At 36.7% G+C, this 20,244-nt stretch overlaps 1 protein-coding gene across 1 annotated transcript in view; it reads left to right on the top strand.

The window, feature by feature from the left end:
* LOC149958805 (kielin/chordin-like protein) overlaps positions 1-20,244 on the top strand; it is a 100,377-nt gene that overhangs the window by 4,390 nt on the left and 75,743 nt on the right. The window contains exons 4-11 of the mRNA XM_090167251.1: positions 1,640-1,907; positions 5,863-5,969; positions 6,558-6,751; positions 10,356-11,083; positions 12,389-12,550; positions 13,882-14,086; positions 14,146-14,201; positions 15,229-15,312. Coding sequence (XP_090023377.1) covers positions 1,640-1,907; positions 5,863-5,969; positions 6,558-6,751; positions 10,356-11,083; positions 12,389-12,550; positions 13,882-14,086; positions 14,146-14,201; positions 15,229-15,312 — 1,804 coding nt within the window. The remainder of the gene's footprint in view (positions 1-1,639; positions 1,908-5,862; positions 5,970-6,557; positions 6,752-10,355; positions 11,084-12,388; positions 12,551-13,881; positions 14,087-14,145; positions 14,202-15,228; positions 15,313-20,244) is intronic.

Genomic DNA, 20,244 nt, shown 5'->3' with positions numbered 1-20,244 from the left:
GTGGGATGAAGTTAAATAATGAGTTATGAGTAGTTTAGAAAAAGAAAAGGTTGGGGAAAATGACCAATACGATTTGGTTCAGAGATCACTTTCCAAAAATGGAACAGGTCGTCGAAGTGGGATATTTCACCAGCGTTTTTAAAACCCATACCAAGGCTAGAAGAGTTAGGCCTAGGCTTAAAAGAATCTGGAAAGACTCCAACCTTGTAGATGCCCCAGAAAAGCTCAACCTGAATTTTAACTATTTTTTCCAATGAACCTGCTTCTTTTATTTGACAATGCGAATTTAATTTCGAACCTGAGTCTCCGAAAACTTTATTAATTTGCATATTAATTGCATTAACAGCACTTGACAGTATATTGTAGTTCATTTTAGCTCCTAAGCCTTGGTTGTTCAAACAGGTTTGTTTACTAAAATAATGGAAGTCGGTTTATCAGAAGTAGAGCTAATTGTGCGACGGCATAATCAGCATTTGAGATTCAATGACGTCAAATATTACATCAAATATGACGTAGGGTAGAGATGACGCAATATCTGTGAAACCAGGGCCGTGCTTAGGGGGAGGCGAGCTGGGCCGCTAAAATTTTCCCATAGGGATATATATATACCGGAGGGCCGCTACACTCACAAGGAGACGACCCGAGGTGTTACACACCGATTTCGTTCAAACTCGAGGGATTGGTAGATCTTCATGTAACTTGAAAAATCCTAAAGGGAATATATTCAATGGGTCACGGTTTTGCCATGGCAACGAAAAATGTTTTTGACAACATAAAATTGAAATTTTTCCTATTTAAGCAATATTGGTTCATTTTTACCCATTTGGATCAAATTGATCAAAATGTGATCAATTTTGATTTTTTTCGTCAATTTTTAATTTTTGTTTTTATAATTTTGGTATTTTAAAATTTTTCAATTTTTTAAAATCTTTCACAGGGGGGGGGGGGGGGGGGGAGGGGCCTTGGAATCGGTCCAAATCCCATGTTATTTTCGATGGGAAAATTTCAATTTTATGTTGTCAAAAACATTTTTCGTTGCCATGGTAAAACCGTTGCCCATTGAATAAATTCCCATTAGGATTTTTCAAGTTACATGAAGGTCTACCAATCCCCCGAGTTTGAACAAAATCGGTGGGTCGTCTCCTTGTCAGTTTCGCCCATGCATTTCGCCCGGGGCCGCGAGACCTCTAAGCACGGCCCTGTGTGAAACAAACCGTTAGTGAAGAAATAAAGCTAGTGGCATACTTATGAGTAATTATGTTACATATGCTAATAGCCTTGTGTGGAGTGACGTATAATTGACGTCATCCCCAGAAGGATACGCGAGAAAAATACTTAATTTACAAAGAAATTGTCAGGCGCTTAGTATAACGACGAAGCCTAGAGAGCGAATAATCATTGCCACCTGTAGTATGGAAAGGCCCCTGTTATTAGAGATGGCCATGCATCTATCAGATTCCTCGAAAAACGCGACTTTCCAAGTAGTTTAATATATCACTAAATTATCTGGTTTCCAATGGCCTTGAGTAATATTACTTTTAAGCAACTTTCTCCTGTATACATATAAAGCGATTCTATGGGACCCATATGGATCCGCCACTGATTGAGCTACCTTTAAATTTTGCTCAATTTTGCTCAGAATAAAGGTCACCAGTGCGTCGTGGACAAGTCCAACCCGAACTGCTACAACGCCTGCAGCGACAACCCGTGTTCGAACGGTGGCAGATGCCAACTCGAACAGCGATACGACTTCAAATGCCTTTGCGACCAATCTCACTACGGACGCAGGTGCGAAAGCGGGGTGAATATTTGCCTCCGAGAGCCTGAATACGGCTCTTGTTTAGGCAACCATAAAAGATGGTACTACAACATTACGACCAGAGATTGCCAAACTTTCATCTACTCCGGTAAGTTGGTTGCAGCCAGGGGTTCGTCAAAATTCTAATAAGGAATTCTTCTCTTGAGAAGAATTCTTCGTGATAATAGGTGTTTTTACAAAAGATCGGTGGTCACGTGTTTTCAGTAAGTTTGCGTCACTACGGTCAAAATGAAATCTCGAAGTTGGCCGATAATTTTGTGTCGTCCGTTTAGTTTAACAGTAAAGTGAAAGTTCTAACTGCTATAGAAGATTATTTATTTTTGCTGAGTATTTTATATCTTTCAAGGTTAGTAGATAAGAAATAACTAAAACCAGACTACCTTATAATATACATAACACATAAAAATATACTTTTAATACAACCCTAGCCTTTATTTATCTATTCGTAACGCTGTTAATATTTAAAACTAAAATTGTCTATACGCGGGCCTTAGTATCAGCAGCCGGATCTTAGCAGACGATGCCTTGCTCAAACATACTGAATTCCCATGAGCGTCTATAGCGAAAATCTTTTGTAGAACCACCTATTTGTGAGAATTCGCTAAAAAGCGTCAAATGTAAAAAGATTCTTCTAAAGATAGTGCCTTACGAGAATGTCGTGAACGTTGTTAACTAAGCCTTTGACAATAAATATTATTTTACACGATTTCACGACAATATAAGAAGGAAGAAAACATTTTATTTATAATTTAAAAGGAAAGGTTTTATCGGAAATTAACTTAACATTCGGTTTTCTTTGAAATTCATTATAGTCCACAACAATATCATACCGTTCATTTTCTTCAGCATCAAATAAGCTGATTTTAATATTAGCTGCAATTTTTATTTAAAATTACCACCCCTTTTTGACCAAGTGAGAATGCTCGGAGGCATTCTCACTCTTCTCAAGAGAACCCGTGAGAAGAGATTACGTCACTTCCTGTGAGAAGGACCGTCAACATTTTGAGAGGTGAGAATTCTCACTATCAAGGGAAGAATTCTAAGAATTTTGACGTGCCCCAGAAGTATATAACAGATCTTTGAAGAGAGAAGGATCCATCTAGGATATTCAAATGAAACATGTACCGTCCCTGACTCCAGGCCAGTTCCAATGAACGCCAACACAGATTCGCAGGGTTGTCCAAAATTCAAAATGCAAAATACTTTCTCCATAACTCAAAATGCAAAATACTTTCTCCACAACTCAAAATGCAAAATACTTTCTCCATAACTCAAAATGCAAAATACTTTCTCCATAACTCAAATTGCAAAATACTTTCTCTATAACTCAAAATGCTAAATACTTTCTCCACAACTCAAAATGCAAAATACTTTCTCCATAACTCAAATTGCAAAATACTTTCTCCATAACTCAAAATGCTAAATACTTTCTCCATAACTCAAAATGCTAAATACTTTCTCCATAACTCAAAATGCTAAATACTTTCTCCACAACTCAAAATGCTAAATACTTTCTCCATAACTCAAATTGCAAAATACTTTCTCCATAACTCAAATTGCAAAATACTTTCTCCATAACTCAAAATGCTAAATACTTTCTCCATAACTCAAAATGCTAAATACTTTCTCCACAACTCAAAATGCAAAACACTTTCTCCATAACTCAAAATGCAAAACACTTTCTCCACAACTCAAAATGCAAAACACTTTCTCCATAACTCAAAATGCTAAATACTTTCTCCATAACTCAAATTGCAAAATACTTTCTCCATAACTCAAATTGCAAAATACTTTCTCCATAACTCAAAATGCTAAATACTTTCTCCATAACTCAAAATGCTAAATACTTTCTCCACAACTCAAAATGCAAAACACTTTCTCCATAACTCAAAATGCTAAATACTTTCTCCATAACTCAAATTGCAAAATACTTTCGCCATAACTCAAAATGCTAAATACTTTCTCCATAACTCAAAATGCAAAATACTTTCTCCACAACTCAAAATGCAAAATACTTTCTCCATAACTCAAATTGCAAAATACTTTCTCCATAACTCAAAATGCTAAATACTTTCTCCATAACTCAAATTGCAAAATACTTTCTCCATAACTCAAAATGCTAAATACTTTCTCCATAACTCAAAATGCAAAATACTTTCTCCACAACTCAAAATGCAAAATACTTTCTCCATAACTCAAATTGCAAAATACTTTCTCCATAACTCAAAATGCAAAACACTTTCTCCATAACTCAAAATGCAAAATACTTTCTCCATAACTCAAAATGCAAAATACTTTCTCCATAACTCAAATTGCAAAATACTTTCTCCATAACTCAAAATGCTAAATACTTTCTCCATAACTCAAAATGCTAAATACTTTCTCCACAACTCAAAATGCAAAACACTTTCTCCATAACTCAAAATGCTAAATACTTTCTCCATAACTCAAATTGCAAAATACTTTCGCCATAACTCAAAATGCTAAATACTTTCTCCATAACTCAAAATGCAAAATACTTTCTCCACAACTCAAAATGCAAAATACTTTCTCCATAACTCAAATTGCAAAATACTTTCTCCATAACTCAAAATGCTAAATACTTTCTCCATAACTCAAAATGCAAAATACTTTCTCCACAACTCAAAATGCAAAATACTTTCTCCATAACTCAAATTGCAAAATACTTTCTCCATAACTCAAAATGCAAAACACTTTCTCCATAACTCAAAATGCTAAATACTTTCTCCATAACTCAAATTGCAAAATACTTTCTCCATAACTCAAAATGCTAAATACTTTCTCCATAACTCAAAATGCAAAATACTTTCTCCACAACTCAAAATGCAAAATACTTTCTCCATAACTCAAATTGCAAAATACTTTCTCCATAACTCAAAATGCAAAATACTTTCTCCACAACTCAAAATGCAAAATACTTTCTCCATAACTCAAAATGCAAAATACTTTCTCCATAACTCAAATTGCAAAATACTTTCTCCACAACTCAAAATGCAAAATACTTTCTCCATAACTCAAATTGCAAAATACTTTCTCCATAACTCAAAATGCTAAATACTTTCTCCATAACTCAAAATGCAAAATACTTTCTCCACAACTCAAAATGCAAAATACTTTCTCCATAACTCAAATTGCAAAATACTTTCTCCATAACTCAAAATGCTAAATACTTTCTCCATAACTCAAAATGCAAAACACTTTCTCCATAACTCAAAATGCAAAATACAAAATGCATTTTGAAAATTCGTTTTTCTAAATGCAAAATGTTTTTAAAAATGCACTCTGTTTACTTTTACCCCTAACTGTGTTACCACAGCTATTTTGTAATTATTAATAATTAATTATTATTTGTAATTATTAATAATTAGTAATTAAAAATAATTACGTCGAGATTTCCAAACCATCCTCGCAGCCAGCGTGGGAAATAAAGCGGTGGCGCTGTACGAATGTTCGTCTGCTTCTGAGTAGGTGAGTGAGGAAACATCCCGAAGTGTAACCCACCGATTTGGTTCAAACTCGGGGGATTGGTAGACCTCCATGTTTCATGAAAAATCCTAAAGGGAATTTATTCAATGGGCAACCGTTTTGCCTACGAGTAAGCACCCATATCGACTCTAGCGAAATTTCGCGCGCGAAGGCTATGTGTGCATCCGCCTTAAGCCTAAAATTTAACTCTTTAATATCCTTTTCAAATCTTTTTACACGTCTTCACTCTTTTAAACCTAATCTCTAACTGCCTTCTTCACAACAACTTTGGTTATAATTTAGTTACGCTGCTAACAGCTTTTACCGTACATGCCAATGATATTACAGATCCATAGTTCAAAGCAATTTTTAAAAAGCAGCGGCAGCCTGCAAAGGTACATGTTTCAAAAGAATAACATTAACAGTATAAAAAGATGGTTACTTCTCTCTAAGATCTATGTTATGTACTTTTGATGTAACGCTTAAAAGGATATGAACCAGCGAAACTAAAAAAGATTGTTAGTTTATAATTTCAAAATGTTACATTTGTTATTTAGGTTGCGGGGGAACTGGCAACACATTTCACACTATGAACGAATGTATTAGTTCCTGTGAAAAGGGTGCGTGTTGCTACCTAAATTTGAATCATAATGTCACTTGTCAGGTAAATATGTGCCAATTTTACTGTACCATACCAGGAAACTATATAGGTATACACTTGGAATGTCTAAGGAAGATTTTTACGGCCGTGATGAAGCTCCTAGAAACGGGCGTGTCTTAAAGCGGGAACTCACCAGAAAAACTCTCGCGCCTCGCTACCCCAATTCGACGAAAACTCGTCATTAGGCTTGGTCATGGTTATTATATTATTAGCTTACCTGAATATCTCTTTTATAACCATACAAATACCTGAAATTAGGTATCACTACGCTTCTTTCGCGAAGAACGTTATAATATTAAGTACGATAACAAATTGAGGTTTTTAAATCCATCGTTTTATAAGCCCTTTTTGCGCGGGAAGATCGCCTATTTGTTACCATGACGACGCATTCTTTTCGCGTTAAACCTCGAGCCAATGAATTTGAAATGTCGTGTTACGTCTTACACTTGACGTAGTTAAGCCCCGCCTTTTCTCGACGCGCTTTCGTAAAACCGTCCCAATGGAACCTTAGACATTCCAAGTGTGTACCTCTATAGTTTCCTGACCATACTTACATCTAAGTACGTTTTGGTAATTGAACTTCATTGATAGTTTAACAGCGAAGTGAATTGCAACGCCAAACGGAATGTGATAGCTTTTCACGTAGGGTGGCCCGCTAGAAATCAATGGTATACCAATTACGGCGCGTGCGACATCGGTGTGAAAAGATACGAAGCTGGCGCCAATTTTACCCTGGGTTGTGGAAATGAATGCAGCTGCGTCAAAGGAGGATACATCAAGTGCCAGTGAGTACATTCATTTAGTCATCATTACTAACCGCTAATAAAATGTTGTTACCGGTTTACGGCGGCGTTGGCGACTGTTATGATTTTAGTAGTTTCGTACTTGTATGTTGGGGGGTGTAGGATAAATTTGTACGAAAATCATTGTACAGCGTCTGTTCATAGATAAATAATTCTTTAAACTACAAGTTTTTATCTTAAAACAGGACTTACCAGAAGTCCCTTAGAGAAGAAATTTTCTTATTATACTGCGATGAATTTTTGTTTGTCACTGAAATATAGCACTAACAAATAGTGCGGAGAAATTTATTGGTTGCTATAGTGATTTTCAAAAACTATTTCGTTGGAAAAAAATAAAGTTGATTAATAATTTAATATCCCTACGCAATGCAATAGGCCTTTCTATAAAGTAACATTGGCCTTCTGGTTTTGATTTTGCTCGAGGGGTCGGACACTTGCCATTATTTTGTACGGGATTTCGGGATTTCGTAGAGATTTTGGCGATTTTATCATTACTTTTTGAAGTGATTTTGGGATTTCAATGTTAAATTACCATAGTGAGAGTTAAAAGGTTTTGCGATTTTAGACAAAGTTTACGGGATTTTGGTAAATATGATAATCAGCTAGGCTAATACCCAAGGCACCACCTTAGGCCTAAGTCGTCAAGCGACTTTTGAAGCCTTTAATACAGGTGGCCGGGTTACAATGCGTAGGAGGGTGGTGGCAAGCCCTGCATGCCACGCGATCGAGCCAACAGCTCCCTACACTAACTATTACCGTTAACCTCAACAAGTTTTTATGGAAGGGGAAACCGAAGAACTCGGGGGAAAACCCCTTAAACAAGTGGGGAGAGAACTTGCAAACTCAACGCGGAAGGAGTTGTTCCGAGTTTTCACCTAGTGCCACAAGCTGGGATCGAACCCGGCTCCTCTTGCTGCGAGGCGAAAGTGCTAACCACTCCGCCACCCCACTGCTGGCGCTGGCGATACACCTTAAGATGGCGGCGAAAATTCAAACCCAAATACTTGTCGTTATTTTGCGTTTCAACTTGCTGCTCAACTATTTTGCTGCAGCGTCACGGGTGACGCATCGATGACGTTTTACTACGACAAGCCCTGGACATAAAGAGTAAATTCGACGAGGCACCCTGTTTCTAAGCATAAACTGAACTGAACTTCTTCGTGTTTCGTGACCAATGAGCTACAATAAAACAAGCTCAGCAAGCGTAGCTTGTTTTGCTATGTTTCATTCTCACATCCTAAAGAGATAACTTCTCGTACGTGGCGTTGTAAACCGGCCAGCGGAATTAAAGGCATTCAAAACATAGATATATGAAATAGTATAGATCTACAATTCTACGAGGGAATGCTACGGAAATGACAGCTAGCAGACAACGCGTATTTTCTGGATGCGCGACTTTGTAGCGCCATCTTTCCACCAAAAGCAAAAAAATACACGTTACTTCAACTCCACGTTACTTCAACTCCACGTTACTATAGTGCTATCAACATTATTAGGACTAATCTCCCGCCTTCTTTTTTTCAAATACTAATTTTGACCACCGATAGATGGCACTATTACCTAACGCATCCAAAAAATATTTTCCAAGTACTAATTTTGGTCACCAATAGATGGCACTATTACGTAACGCATCCAAAAAATATTTTCCAAGTACTAATTTTGGTCACCGGTAGATGACACTATTACGTAGCGCATCCAGAAAATATTTTCCAAATACTAATTTTGGTCACCGATAAATGGCGCTATTACTTAGCGCTTCCAGAAAATATTTTCCAAATACTAATTTTGGTAACCGATAGATGGCGCTATTACGTAGCGCTTCCAGAAAATATGGGCGCCGGTGGCTGTAGGGAGGCGACAAAGGGGCACCCGATGTATTAAAATAGATTTGTTCGATTATATATTAAACTTATTATTGTTGAATCTTGAAAAGTACACTTATTTTAAAGCAAGTGTCGGATCGACGTGAAGTAATTATTTTTTCCAAAGTTGTCGCTAACGTCGAAATCAAAACAAGATGCTTTAGCTACATAAAAGTACCCCTCGGGTTGATTGGCTCGTTTGTAAATTTGACGATAACTTAAATTATAGTGATTTTAACAATATATTTTATATGGGATATATAAATGAGGTTAAAGTTCACAAGTAAAGTATAAGTTGTCTAATTATAATACTCAACAATTGTTTTGCTATTTTAATTTTTAGCTTCCTTTGTCATTAGTCGATGGCAACACGCTCTCCAGTATAATCGTTGTTTTCGAAGAATCTTATAGATTCATTGACATCTCTAATAACACGGGCCTTATCATAACGCACGTGGCAATGATAGAGCCGACAGTTGCTTAAAGTAAAACAAAGCAAACAATGTTGTTTTCTAGATACCAGTCTATATAAGGATTAATTTAGTTGGGGAGGGGGCGCAAATTGGATTGTTTTGCCCTGGCCGCTAAATATCCTCGCTTCGCCACTGATCTTGTGAAAATCAACTTTTCCTACGTCATAACGTCGTCTGCTCCGTCGTCTTCCCTTAAGGTTGGTTTTCACTAGGACAAAAACGCAATGGCGGCGAGCTTCGACGCAAAAATTATGTTAGGCCTAACGGAGATTTTAAAAGCTAACGCGACGTTTTAGACCTAGTGAAAAACAACCTTTAACCTTTCCAACATTCGTAAAAATCCCGTACACTCTAAGGAGAAATGATTTTAGAAATCTTGAAATCAACAAATTGAAAATCCCGAAATTTGGGCGAAATTCAGTTCCAAAATCTCGAAATCCGCCTAAATAACCAGAAATCAACACGAAAATTGTGCTATGAAATCTAAAAATCAGTTTCTGATTTCTGAAATAACTTTGACATTCTTAATCCTGTACGCAAAATTGGCAAATGTGTGACCCCGGCGTTATGATGTAGGAGAAGTAACTCTTCACAAAATAGGGGAAATATAATTTTGATTTGGGTACATTTGTTCGAATTTCATTCTTCCGAACGGTGGTACAAATTTCCGAATGATCATTTGTCCGAATGCCGGAAAACAGGATCGTATGTCCGAAAACGTATTCCATTTGCCCGGAAAATTTATCACAACTTTTGTTGGTGATTTAGTCGTTCAATTTATGTTAACTTTACTGGCGAATTTCATTTGTTTGAATAATCGTTTGTCCGTTTTTTCGAACATTAAGAATTGGTTGCTTTTTTTAAAATATTGTTAATATAAGAAAATAGTAACATTAACGTGAACCTAACCTAACCTAACCTAAAATATCCACAACATTCAACCCAATTCCCACTTACTATATCGGCCGAAGGAAAAATGGACATAATAGGATAAAATGATTAGACATTATAAAAAAACAGCAATAAGAAATACTAATTTAGCGACAGAATTCGGACAAGTGATGCTACCGATTCGGACGAATGAAACAAACAAACAAGTTGTCCAATTCGAACAATTGAAACATTTGTTATTTCTTCGGTTCGGACGAATGAAATTCGAACATTTGTTCCACCGTTCGGACGATTGAAATTCGAACAAATGTACCTACCCCATAATTTTAACCGGCTGACCTTAAAATTACCTGTGATTAGGTTTAACGACACCACACTTCGCAAGGAAGTAAGACAGATGGACTACCACGAATGGAAACACTTCATGAGATCAATTTCTCATATAAAATCCGCTGATATTGGCAACTACTGGGACCAATTGTCAGAACTTTACAGAACCCATTACCAACAGGCCAACGACAACGACAATTACTTGCTCTGGAACCGAATGTTCTTAAAATACGTCGAACTAATTTTGCGATCCGAACAATGCGGCGTGGCCATTCCCTATTGGGACCTAACCGACCACCAGAGAGCGCAGTTACTTTGGACTTCGAGTCGGTTGGGTAGACCCGGAAGTGACGGCTGCGTCAAACGACACGCCTTCCAGAACGCGTCCTACCCGTGGCGTCCGTGTTTAAGACGTCATTATGACGCCGTTTTGAAATACCCGAACAAACACGACGTCGTTATCGCGCTAAGTCAAAACAACGTGGCTAATTTCGCGACGCAAGTCAAGAAAATGGTCGCGACGTTCTGCCATTCCATGGGCGTTGCTAGTCCTTACGATCCAACCTTCTATCTGATACACGCTTACGCTGACTTCCTGTTTACGAAATGGCAGCAAAGGCACGATAAAGTCAGTTTCGAGTCAACGGGACTTGAGAGCAGAGTTTTATACCCTTTCAAGGATAACACATATTCTATTTGGAGTTTTAATCACGTTAAATATAAAATGGTCAACGGTACGAGTTGGTATGACGTCATTGGTAAGTATCATTCCGCGATTTCTAAAGTTGCCTGAAATAATCGAATGAATATAATCGATTAATCGTTTGAAAATAATCTAGACTGGATTAATCGTTTAAACCTACCGATTAATCGTTTAAACCTACCGATTAATCGTTTGAGCCTATCGATGTAATCATTTGAACCTATCGATAGAATCGTTTGTGCCTAACGATAGAATTGTTCGAACCTATCGATATAATCGCTTGAACCTATCGATAGAATCGTTTGAGCCTAACGATATAATTGTTCGAACCTATCGATATAATCGCTTGAACCTATCGATATAATCGTTTGAGCCTATCGATGTAATAATTTGAACCTATCGATAGAATCGTTTGTGCCTAACGATAGAATTGTTCGAACCTATCGATATAATCGCTTGAACCTATCGATAGAATCGTTTGAGCCTAACGATATAATTGTTCGAACCTATCGATATAATCGCTTGAACCTATCGATATAATCGTTTGAGCCTAACGATAGAATTGTTCGAACCTATCGATATAATAGCTTGAACCTATTGATATAATCGTTTGAACTTATCGATTAATCGTTTGAACCTATCGATATAATCGTTTGTGACTAACGATAGAATTGTTCGAACCTATCGATATAATCGTTTGTGACTAACGATAGAATTGTTCGAACCTATCGATATAATCGCTTGAACCTATCGATATAATCGTTTGTGACTAACGATAGAATTGTTCGAACCTATCGATATAATCGCTTGAACCTATCGATAGAATCGTTTGAGCCTAACGATATAATTGTTCGAACCTATCGATATAATCGCTTGAACCTATCGATATAATCGTTTGAGCTTAACGATTAATCGTTTGAACCTATCGATATAATCGTTTGTGACTAACGATAGAATTGTTCGAACCTATCGATATAATCGTTTGTGACTAACGATAGAATTGTTCGAACCTATCGATATAATCGTTTGAACCTATCGATATAATCGTTTGAACCTATCGATATAATCGTTTGAGCCTATCGATTAACCATTTGAAGGTATTATTAAATTGTCCGAACCTACCGATTAATTGTTTGAACATATCAATGATTGTTTGAACCTATTATTTAATCGATTTAAAATCAATTTACCCGAGCACGATTCAATTGAAACCATTAATAAAGCATTACTAATAATCAATGAAATCGTAATCTATTTTATCTTAACCGATTCAAACGTAATCGAAACTATTCAATTCGATTTTTTTAAAAACCCATATTATCATAGTTTGGAATAAATTTAATTTTAATTCCAAAATCAGATCCCTGCATCCCAAATCCGTGTCGCAACGGCGGTAAATGCGAAAACGCCAGTACCGATGTTGAAATGAACTTCACGTGTAAATGTACCGCTGATTTCGAAGGTCCAACATGCGAACACAAAGCCACAACGAGATGTTACCAACCAACCGACCCCAACACTGGTTAATTAAATAAATCAAGATCTTTTTACGAAAAGGTCGGCGCACTTCAGCGTTTTTTTTTTGTGAGACTCGTTCGTCAGTTTCCGGCCAAGAAAAATTCTTCTTCGGCTGTTTGGCGCCATCTATACGAGCAACCGAAACTATATACATTTTACTTTAATCAAATTATTTTACGATATCGATAATTTATAGTTAGGAAGGATGACTATTTTTATCATCGAGTATTCGAGTCGAGTAATATTGAAGTCGAGTCGAGTAATCGAGTATTTGATTAAAGGGGAAATTTTCTCCTATTCGAGTAATTCTGAAAAAATCTCGAGTAATATTTTTAACGAGTCGGGTTATCGAGTGCTTGATTAGGAGCTGGTTTTATTCAAGTAATTAGGAAATTAAATTTAAAATGAGTATAAACTAACTTTCAATGCTGAAAAATATTCCTTTAATGTAAATTAACCACAGTTTCCACAACTTTAGTAACCTTATAGTGACTAGTGGGATATAAAAGACTAGTATATTAGGCTACTAGCCTAATTATAGTAATTAATAGTAAAATAACAAAACAATATAAAAAAATTATTAATGTACCGTCTGTCCGTATATTACTTAGGAAGTTAAGACTCATGAGTCCTAACGCCAGCCGACATCCGAACTCGTGAAGAGACACTGCAAACCAAAACTAAAACTTAATAATATTGTTTGAAGAAGAACCGCGCAGGCGCACTACGTATTAAAAACTGTAATCCATCCCTAAATTTCATTCAAAGCATTTGTTGTTTGACTGTTTGTACGTCTCGTAGGTACCGTTTATTATTCACACTCCAAAAAGTTGCAAAAACCCCTCTTTGAACTTACAATTGTTAGAGCAGCTTATTCGAGTAATCGAGTACCCGACTATGCTATTTTTTGGTTCTCGATAATCGAAGAGTATATTCAAATTACTTATTCGAGGTCGAGGTCGAATACTCAAAAAATGCCGAGTAATCGATGATGTTTGAGTACTCGCACAGCCCTACTATTTTGAGACGAAATAAGTACAATCTGGATAGTCTTATTAATTATTTCTAATAATATCCTAATATTTAAACATATTATATAATATAATAATATAATATAATATATATTATTAGGTGGCGCATTGTAGTGTACAGCCTTTAGTCGGTATAATTTTCGCGTAAAAAAATCACAAGTTCCACTATTGGTTCGTTAGATGGCGTGATAAGACAAAACTACGTTAGAGGTAAAGTAGTGCGCTGACCTCTCCATTAAAAGATTTTGGTTAAATCAACGACGTTACGATGACGTCATATCTATGGCAATTATTATAATTATAGACAAATGCAACCAGACAACACGATGGTACTACGACTGGACTAGTCATCACTGTTATTCTTTCAACTACAGCGGCTGCGAGCCGCGTGGTAACAACTTCGAATCTCACTACGATTGCAAAATCAACTGTCTCATTGGCGCCTGTTGTTGGAGCACGCCTCTGAACCGGCACAGGCTCGACGGTTACGACCGTAACGGCTTTGACAAGTAATTGCGGCTTAAGTACTTATAATTATTGCAATTCGATAAATTGAATATTACCTTAGGTATGGAAATCATGTCCAAGACGCCAGGAAATCGGTACAAAGACAAAGATTTCGAGGTACTTCTTAAATTCCTTATTGACGAGGGCAAATTACCACTTGCAGTAATATGTGTACACTCTAGTGGTAATGATTATTATGGTTATTATTAATCAACTTTGTAATTATTATGTAACTGATTCGTAATCTCGGTAATCGTGTACTGATTACGTAATCGGTGAACAGAAAAATGTGAAATTGATCAGTAATCGTTCGCCGATTACGTAATCGGTGTACAGAAAAATGTGAAATTGATCAGTAATCGTTCGCCGATTACGTAATCGGTGTACAGAAAAATGTGAAATTGATCAGTAATCGTTCACCGATTACGTAATCGGTGTACAGAAAAATATGAAATTAATCAGTAATCGTTCGCCGATTATGTAATCGGTGTACAGAAAAATATGAAATTGATCAGTAATCGTTCGCCGATTACGTAATCGGTGTACAGAAAAATGTGAAATTGATCAGTAATCGTTCACCGATTACGTAATCGGTGTACAGAAAAATATGAAATTAATCAGTAATCGTTCACCGATTACGTAATCGGTGTACAGAAAAATATGAAATTAATCAGTAATCGTTCGCCGATTACGTAATCGGTATACAGAAAAAGTTATCACTAAGTAATTCGTAATCTCTGTATAAGTTCACTGATTATGTAATCGGTGTACAAATAAAAGTTATCACTAAGTAATTCGTAATCTCTGTAAAAGTTCACCGATTACGTAATCGGTGTACAGAAAAAGTGATCGCTGTAAGTAATTCGTAATATCTGTAAAAATTCACCGATTACGTAATCGGTGTACTGAAAAAATTGAAGGCTGTAATCGATCAGTAACCGTTCACGGATTACATTTTAGGTGTACGGAAAAGAAATTAGGGCTGTAATCGATTAGTAACCACTTACGGATTAAGTAATAGGTGTACAGATAAAATTTAAGGCTGTAATCTATCTTAATTTTTTAACCGTTCTCTGATTACGCAATCGGTCTACCTAAAAATGTGAAGTGTTTAGACACTTTTATGTACAAATTTCCAAAATAGACGGATTTCAAACGTCGAAGCAACTGGACTGCCAGGGTTACGACGAGAAAGGTTTCAACTACATCACAGGATTCAACAAAACAGGTCTGTACTCATCTGCACAAAACCGCTGGCTAGGTATTACAGGGAGGGGTTCAAAAATTAGCTAGGGGGTTTTAGTTTTTAAAAAGGTTTTTAGTAAATGTTACAAGTCAAGAATTCGTTACAATTAGCTTACATTTTCAAAAGTAATCGGTTTACAAGCGTGTAGCTTTGGCTGTACTTAAATCAACAAGATGACAGATTTAGCATTAGCAAAAGTAATCGGTGTACAAGCGTGTAGCTTTGGCTGTACTTAAATCAATAAGACGGCAGATTTAGCATTATCAAAAGTAATCGGTGTACAAGCGTGTAGCTTTGGCTGTACTTAAATCAACAAGATGGCAGATTTAGCATTAGCCAAAGTAATCGGTGTACAAGCGTGTAGCTTTGGCTGTACTTAAATCAACAAGATGGCAGATTTAGCATTAGAAAAAGTAATCGGTGTACAAGCGTGTAGCTTTGGCTGTACTTAAATCGACAAGATGGCAGATTTAGCATTAGCAAAAGTAATCGGTGTACAAGCGTGTAGCTTTGGCTGTACTTAAATCAACAAGATTGCAGATTTAGCATTAGCAAAAGTAATCGGTGTACAAGCGTGTAGCTTTGGCTGTACTTAAACCAACAAGATGACAGATTTAGCATTAGCAAAAGTAATCGGTGTACAAGCGTTTAGCTTTGGCTGTACTTAAATCAACAAGATGGCAGATTTAGCATTAGCAAAAGTAATCGGTGTACAAGCGTGTAGCTTTGGCTGTACTTAAACCAACAAGATGACAGATTTAGCATTAGCAAAAGTAATCGGTGTACAAGCGTGTAGCTTTGGCTGTACTTAAATCAACAAGATGGCAGATTTAGCATTAGCAAAAGTAATCGGTGTACAAGCGTGTAGCTTTGGCTGTACTTAAATCAACAAGAGTGCAGATTTAGCATTAGCAAAAGTAATCGGTGTACAAGCGTGTAGCTTTGGCTGTACTTAAATCAACAAGATGGCAGATTTAGCATTAGCAAAAGTAATCGGTGTACAAGCGTGTAGCTTTGGCTGTACTTAAATCAACAAGATGGCAGATTTAGCATTAGCAAAAGAAATCGGTGTACAAGCGTGTAGCTTTGGCTGTACTTAAATCAACAAGATGGCAGATTTAGCATTAGCAAAAGTAATCGGTGTACAAGCGTGTAGCTTTGGCTGTACTTAAATCAACAAGATGGCAGATTTAGCATTAGCAAAAGTAATCGGTGTACAAGCGTGTAGATTTGGCTCTACTTAAATCGACAAGATGGCAGATTTAGCATTAGCAAAAGTAATCGGTGTACAAGCGTGTAGCTTTGGCTCTACTTAAATCGACAAGATGGCAGATTTAGCATTAGCAAAAGTAATCGGTGTACAAGCGTGTAGCTTTGGCTGTACTTAAATCGACAAGATGGCAGATTTAGCATTAGCAAAAGTAATCGGTGTTACAAGCGTGTAGCTTTGGCTGTACTTAAATCAACAAGAGTGCAGATTTAGCATTAGCAAAAGTAATCGGTGTACAAGCGTGTAGCTTTGGCTGTACTTAAATCAACAAAATGGCAGATTTAGCATTAGCAAAAGTTTTACTGCAACGGCGGACAGATTTTCCGAGTGTTATTGGTTTGAATGATTTTCAATTTGTTAAAAAATAACTCGGAAAATTCGATTTTGCCATGTTAATTTTCATAGAGAAAATCAGTTTTTAAGTTGCGAAAAACATTTTTGGTTGCCATGGCAAAACGAAAGCTCATTCTTGTCCACCCTTTTAGGGATTTTTAAGTAGAGGTCGGCGGAACGAATAAATTAACCGGCAAAACTTCGATTAACAATAAAAGGTTTGGTTAACTGTTTTTTATGAACATTTTATACGAATAAACAACGATTTAAAATGCAAAAATATTCGGTTTTTTCGTATATTTTTCGGATAATTTGCGGTTATGAATAAAAATAAATAATTGGATAAGTTCTTATTCAAACGCCGATGTCTATTTTCAAGTTACATGAAGGTCTACATACCACCCGAGTTTGAACCAAATCGGAGATAACCACCTTGTGAGTGTGATCACACGTTGATCAAGCGTAGGTACGATATAAGAAATTCTTTTATCGTGATGTCATTTGGGAGTGGTTTTTCTATTTCCGGTTTTGCTCACACAAAAATGGTGCTGATTTGTAGGGACAACAGAGCTTTCCTAAACAGCATTTGTTTAATCAGCATTTTCCAAATCAGCGTTTTGTCAAAATAGCGCTTTGTCATAACAGCGTTTCTTTATACAGCGTTTCCCAAAACAACAAATTGTTCAAACGGCGCTTTGTCATAGCGGCGGTTCTCAAAACCGTATTTTGCCGAAACAGCGTTTCCCAAAACGGCGCTGCTTTCTATAGCACTAATAATATAATACATACATATTTTCTGGAATTTCGGCAAATTTCATTACCTAATGGTTTCTGCCGATAGTTAGTATTGCAAACTTACGTAACCTAACCTAATCCCTGAAGTTCATATGTATGTTATACATTTTCCATCGTCAATTCATATAAATTTTAAGAAGCCGCTGCCTTGACCAAAACCGCTGTTTCAAAATCGCTAATTTGAGAAACGCCATATTCAGAAACGCTGTTTATGGAAAAAGCTGTTTTGACAAACCGCTCTACTGAGAAACGCTTAACCAAACAAGTTGGCAAGCCAAAATATACCTCTCCTCGGAAGCATTGTCCCTAGTGGTAATAATTTCTCGAGATGACCCTCTAAGTTATATCTCCCCAATTCAGAGTTATTTACTAATAACGTAATCCCGGTTCAATCCCGCCCGGTATAAAATTTTAATTTGAATTAAAATAATTGAGACGAAACAACCGAGATTAATTTATTCAGAATATTATAAATTAAGTAGTTACAACAGTGAGTTAGACGTACTAAAACAATGCACAATTGACTTTAACCCTATTTACGGTACAAGTTTAGCAGTTAAAAATAATACGAAGCCAATTTTAATGAAAGAAATATCTACAGAGGGTATTTGTATTTTTGTCGCTTACGAAATACTTGCCGCATAGTTAACGCTCATTTTATTTCAACTATCGCCCGATCAAGATACCGTAGATATCTGGTAGTGGACGACTCGTAGACTGTCGGAACCTGTTGACGTTGTGACACATACCGCATGAAAAAGACCAAAACCGTCCAATTTCCCATATCATATAATGACTCGCACACCCAGGATATCAATGACTGCATTAGGAATCGTAGATATCCAAATATCCACACCAACAAAAAACTTATTAACAAGAAGGGAAAAACTTACCATTCACAAAGCACAGAAAGCCACTTGACTAAACGTATATCAATAAATGACCGTAGAGGGAATAGTTAGGGTTCTTTATAAATAAACACAAACGAACCCAATTGATGAACTGCATTAAACATCTTAATCAGCCGAGAAAACGTTTAAAATAAATTACGACCGAGTTGAAAACCAGACCAACTCGATATGTTGTTAATAAATGAATTATTAAGCTTGAAAACCAATACGCTAAACCTAATAGATAAGAATATACGACTGAAAAAAACTAAATAAATTACAAAAAACTAACGGGTTCTACCCTTTATCTTATCTGCTGACTGCGCTAAAACAAGATTTGACCATTAAATTTTTTGAAAATGCGACGTATACACTTTGAAGGTTCCGTCAAAAATTATCCTTTCCCAAACGTAAAGGTTCTCAAAACATTAATACACAAAAAATAAGTAAAAAGGTTCCTCCAAAAAATGAACCATTTTGCGGAAGAAGTAAATAATTTTAAAAGAATAAAAGATAAAACAAATATACAACCGCAAAAATAAAACGTCAAATAATAGAAGAAACAATCTTAAACTCCATTCATTAAAAAAACACTAAACAAAAGTACCAAATTGAAATAAAGCAACTTATTATATTAAACAAGATTAAGTCTTTATAATTTTTTCGTAAAAAAACCACATTAGGCCTTCACAATTTCATTCGTAAAAAATTTCAGGACTTTGTTAACTATAATGCTTACAATGAGTGTCTTATTTGCAGTGTAGCTTGAAGTTATCGTTGGTTCTGTGGTAGAGTGCTCGACTGCCTAACTGAACGGCCCGGGTTCGAAACCTGGGTGACGCATTTGTTTTTAATCAAATGAGAAATCGCTAAATTAGAATTTCTTCGATGCAATAATTTCAATTTCAATTCTATTTCAATTAAACCAAAATTTCGTACTCTATTAAATACGCTTCCGATAAAGCTGAAGGTCTAATTTTCAATAAGGCGTAACAAGTGTCGGTGGTTCTGTGGTAGAACGTCCGCCTGTCAATCAGGAGGTCTCGGGTTCAAATCCCGCCCGATGCGATCGCAAATTGATACTAAGACGAATACCGTGTACAACTGGTGGAAACCCTGCCATTGAACGTTGAGAGGTAGCATTACACTCAGCACTCGGTCCGTCCCAAAGTCATTAAGAAGAAGTTGGAGAGAAAACGCCCATATAAACACAACAGACTCAACATGCACATCCATCAGAACACAAACACAACAAATTCAACACTCACAACCTACGCATAAACATTACAAAAACGTAATACACCAAACCGTCACGACGGTGAGCGAAAAAACACCATCCAACCCAAACCGCAAATGCATCCGTTAACGCTCACCGTCGCACGGTGGTTTTGCCAACCCTTTGAGAAACTGCGTACGCAGTGATTACACTTTGCACCGAAAATGCGAACGCGTTCGCAGTCCTGACAGACAGACACACCCACCCACAGACCCACACACAGACCCACCCACAGACGAACCCACAGACCCACCCACAGACCCACCCACAGACAGACACGGTCGTTGTATAACCCCTCCTAGGGGACTTTGTCCCCTCGGAGAGGTAAAAACGCTGACTAAACAAAACGC

This window comes from Leiobunum rupestre, chromosome 2, assembly GCF_980474605.1.
Source record: "Leiobunum rupestre chromosome 2, qqLeiRupe1.1.hap1, whole genome shotgun sequence".
In the NCBI taxonomy this organism is placed as follows: domain Eukaryota; kingdom Metazoa; phylum Arthropoda; class Arachnida; order Opiliones; family Sclerosomatidae; genus Leiobunum; species Leiobunum rupestre.
The sequence above is the reverse complement of the archived record's forward strand: the minus strand, read 5'-3'. Positions and strand labels throughout refer to the sequence as shown.